The 4,659-nt window shown below is 43.1% G+C and overlaps 1 protein-coding gene across 1 annotated transcript; it reads left to right on the forward strand.

The window, feature by feature from the left end:
* The first annotated feature begins 551 nt into the window (after positions 1-551).
* On the forward strand, positions 552-4,286 carry LOC142177066 (uncharacterized). Its single transcript, XM_075245525.1, has 5 exons — positions 552-618; positions 709-1,042; positions 1,148-1,327; positions 2,028-2,481; positions 4,041-4,286. The coding sequence occupies exons 1-5, from the start codon at positions 552-554 to the stop codon at positions 4,284-4,286; spliced, it is 1,281 nt and encodes a 426-aa protein (XP_075101626.1).
* The last annotated feature ends 373 nt before the right edge of the window (positions 4,287-4,659 follow it).

Here is a 4,659-nt window from a genome sequence, read left to right on the forward strand (position 1 = left end):
ATATAAAGGGTATCAGCCCGGCCTTTTGCATCCATAAGATTCTCTTGGAAGAGGGGCACAAACCTTCCAGGGAACATCAAAAAAGGTTGAACCCGAACATGAAGGAAGTGGTGAAGAAGGAAGTGATTAAGTGGTTGGATGCGGGCATCATTTTTTCGATCACGGATAGCGTCTGGATAAGTCCAGTCCAATGTGTTCCGAAGAAAGGTGGTATGACTGTTGTACAAAATGAGAAAAATGAGTTGATCTCTACTCGTACAGTCACGGGTTGGCGAATTTGCATGAATTACAGAAAACTGAACACTGCCACCCGAAAAGACCACTTTCCCCTGCCATTCATTGACCAAATATTGGATAGATTGGCAGGGTGATCTCACTTCTACTTTTTGGATGGATATTCGGTGTACAATCAGATCACAATAGCCCCCGAGGATAGAGAGAAAATGTCATTTACTTATCCGTATGGCATCTTTGCCTTTCGGAGAATGCCGTTTGGCCTATGCAATGCACCGGCCACCTTTTAGAGGTGTATGTTAGCCATTTTCACTGATATGGTTGAAGATATTATGGAAGTCTTTATAGATGATTTTTCAGTGGTGGGGAATTCATTCGAAGATTGTATTCACAATTTGAGAATAGTGTTGAAAAGGTGTGTGGAGACAAACCTGGTGCTGAACTGGGAGAAGTGCCATTTTATGGTATAAGAAGGTATAGTTTTGGGACATCGAGTGTCAAGTAAAGGTATTGAGGTTGACCATTCTAAGGTTGACGTGATTGAGAATTTGCCACCGCCCACTTCGTTCTACAGGCGATTTATAAAGGATTTCTCTAAAATTGCTAACCCCTTATGTAAACTGCTTGAAAAGGATCACCCCTTTGTGTTTTTTGATGATTACAAGTTAGCATTTGAGGAGCTGAAGAAGAGATTGGTGAATGCACCAATCACCGTTTCACCCGACTGGGAGAAGTCGTTTGAGCTCATGTGTGATCCAAGTGACTATGCTATAGGAGCAGTTCTGGGGCAGCGAAAGGACAAAATGGAGTACCCAATTTACTATGCAAGCAGAACGCTAAGCGGTGCACAACTCAATTATACTGTGATTGAGAAAGAGATGTTGGATGTGGTGTTTACATTCGACAAATTCAGGTCTTATTTGATTGGTTCAAAAGTGATTGTCTATACTGACCATACAACACTTAGGTACTTGATAGAAAAGAAGGAGTCAAAGCCACACTTGATCTGTTGGGTTCTTTTGCTACAAGAATTCGATTTGGAGATCCGCGATAGGAAAGGAACGAAAAACCAAGTGACAGACCACCTTTCAAGGTTGGAGGGAGCTGAAAAAAAGTAGAGGTTGAAGATATAACAGAGACATTCCCAGATGAACAATTACTAGTAGTGGCAATGGAGGAGACTCCATGGTATGCTGATATTGCTAATTATTTGGCAAACGGTATTGTACCTTATGAACTCTCTTCGATTCAAAAGAAAAAGTTCTTTCGTGATTGTCGGTTTTATTACTGGGATGAACCTTTACTTTTTAAAATATGTATGGATAATATGATCCGGAGGTGTATCCCCGAGAAAGATCAATCTTCTGTTTTGCAGGCTTGCCATGCTTCACCATATGGTGGGCACTTTAGAGGAATTCAGACAACTACGAAGGTGTTGGAGTCAGGTTTGTAGTGGCCGACTTTATTCAAGGATGCCCATGATTGGGTGAAAAGTCTTGATGAGTGCCAAAGGACAGGCAACATATCTCGCCATCACGAGATGCCGATGACTATAATTCAAGAGGTGGAAGTGTTTGACGTGTGGGGGATTGATTTTATGGGATCATTCATCAGCTCGTATGGTAACAAGTACATATTGGTAGTAGTTGACTATGTCTTCAAATGGGTTGAAGCGGTGACTCTTCCAACAAATGATGCCAAGGGAGTGATAGGATTTCTAAGAAAAAATATTTTCACACGGTTTGGCACTCCGAGAGCTATAATCAGTGATGGTGGAACCCATTTTGCAATAGAGCGTTCACAAAGCTATTAGAAAAGTATGGAGTTTGCCATAAGGTTGCCACACCTTACCACCCGCAAACGAGCGGGAAAGTGAAAGTGTCCAACAGGGAAATCAAAAGTGTCCTGACCAAGACGGTGAATGCGACTCGGACTGATTGGGAAAGGAAGTTGGATGATGCATTATGGGCTTACCGCACATCATTTAAAACTCCAATTGGTATGTCTCCGTACAAGTTGGTGTTTGGAAAATCATGCCATCTTCCGGGAAAGCTAGAGCATAAAGCCTTATGGGCGCTGTGGCAGTTGAATTTGGATATGGAAACAACAGGCACAAGTAGAGTTACAGCGTTACATGAACTCGAGGAATTCTGTTTCCAAGCATTCAAGAGTAGATTGTACAAAGAAAGGATGAAGATGATGCATGATAAGCACATTTTAGATAGGAACTTCAAACCCGAAGATCTAGTGTTGTTATACAACTCGAGACTGAGATTATTTCCGGGTAAGCTAAAATCAAGATGGTCGGGACCATTTAGAGTTGTGCAGGTGTTCCCAAGTGGAGCGGTAGAGATTGAGTCTAAATATGGGACGAATAGGTTTAAAGTGAATGGGCAAAGGTTGAAACACTACCTTGGAATGATTTAAGAAAAAGAGGAGAAAGATGTGATGTACTTGGAAGAACCCCAATATATGAGTGAAATGTAATCCTAAAAGCTTGCGTCGTACCGCGACGTTAAATCAGGCGCTTCCTGGGAGGCAACCCATGGTCATGTTGTATTCGTTATGCCATGATATTAACTAAGGCGCTCATTGGGAGGCAACCCAATTCATAACTTAGAGTTTGTTTTTGTTTTTGTTTAATATTGAGGCGGACTAACAAGTGAGTTTGAAGTGTTTTGATAGGTTGTGGAGCTACGTGGAAGGAAGATGTGCTTGGGTTCCCTAAACAAGCTAAAAAGTTGCAAAACAAACAAAAAAACATCGAGCCATCGCGAGGCGAAGTCCAAATGGTAAATTTTGAACGCCTCACGTTACCTAGCGAGGCAGTGACCTTTCGACACCCCAGACCCTGCCCCGCGCTGAATTTTCAGTGCCTCCCACGGTGCCTCACGCTGTCCAACACGCTAAGGACAACGCCCCTTATGGCGCCTCACAACACTCAATTGTCGCTGCCCACACTGCCTCGCGCCAAGCCCAGGTAAGTAATTCAACTCTTTTGTATCTTTTTTGTTAAAACCAATTAAAATAATACAACATTAACACCAAACACACACCCCACTGACCGTCCCCTTCAAAACCTAACATAAACCTTCAATACCTAAAGTCCTTCTTCCCAACCTCATTGTACCGTCCCTTCCTACAACACACACACGCACTGCCATCATCCCACCCCACTGCCTCGACTCTCTCTCTCTCTCACGCAACACATGTATGATTTTTTTCTCTCTTTCTCACTCTTATATGCTCTCTTTTTCTTGTAACTTCTAGTTGGTGGGTAATATGTTTTACAAGGTGCAACAATGGTGTGATTGTGCTAAAAGTTTTCCAACCCCAAATACCCCATAGGATATCTTGTGATTGTTGTAACAAGTGTTTCACACTCGATTCCCAAGACGATTTGGGAGGGCGGAGCAATCCTTCACCCACAAAGAAACTCACATACAAATAATGCATACAAGGTGTTCGGTAAATTGCCTCATTGGCGATTTTAATCCCAATTAGAGTCCGAGTCTCTGGGATTGAGTGTTTTGTGTTAGATGAGCATGATTATATGTAAACCTAAGTGTGGGGTGACTCTACGGAGTTGGGGTGGATTGATAAAGTGTGTTTGCAATGACATGCGGGCTATGTGTAGTGCCGAAATTTCGATGCTAATACACTTACTTGATGAAGGGGAAGTCTGAGTAACCTATGGTTTAAAGTAATTAGAATATCTTAGAGCTTTAAGTGTGGGGTCACTTCGACCTATTTTTGTGATAGTTGTTGTTTTCTTACATTGACAATTGGTATGGTTGACATGTAAGTGCAATATGGGTCGTCCAACAGCTAGTTCTAAGGCACCAGCTAAGGCCAAGGCACCACCAAAGGCTAAGGCTACCTCGTCAGGCCCACCGCCAAAGAAAAGGACCAGAGTTGAGGCTACGTCTGGTAGTCACAGTGGTAAAGGAAAGCAAGTGGCTTCTGCTTCTATCGGGGCACAACCTCAAGAGAGAGCTACTCGTGAGTATGGTATCAAGAGTGTGCCCCCATCCGAGAAAGAGTATGTCTAGTGTATTTCTTGATGAAAGGGTGGCCGGTGAATGTGGTCCAGTTGATACGTAGTCAGATGGCACTATCTAAAAAGGGCAAGCTTACTAGGATATTCTTTGTGAATTTGCTTACGCAATACTTGCGTAAAGAGGAGGTAGATGAGGAGCCCCAGTTTGACATGTTGCTTCCACCCACATCTCGAGCTACCGACATTACTATTATTCGTGAGCCAGATGAGGAAGATAGCACGACATTGACTACAACAGAGCGTCAGGCTCGTGATGAGAGCATACTGGCTCATTTGTATGGGATGATGGATTTGCAGTTGAGGATTGGGGGTAGGCCTGCTACTTCAGCGGAGAGGACTCAGTTGATTAAGCGGTTCCCGCTCAA

This window comes from Nicotiana tabacum, chromosome 23 (assembly GCF_000715075.1).
Source record: "Nicotiana tabacum cultivar K326 chromosome 23, ASM71507v2, whole genome shotgun sequence".
NCBI lineage: Eukaryota > Viridiplantae > Streptophyta > Magnoliopsida > Solanales > Solanaceae > Nicotiana > Nicotiana tabacum.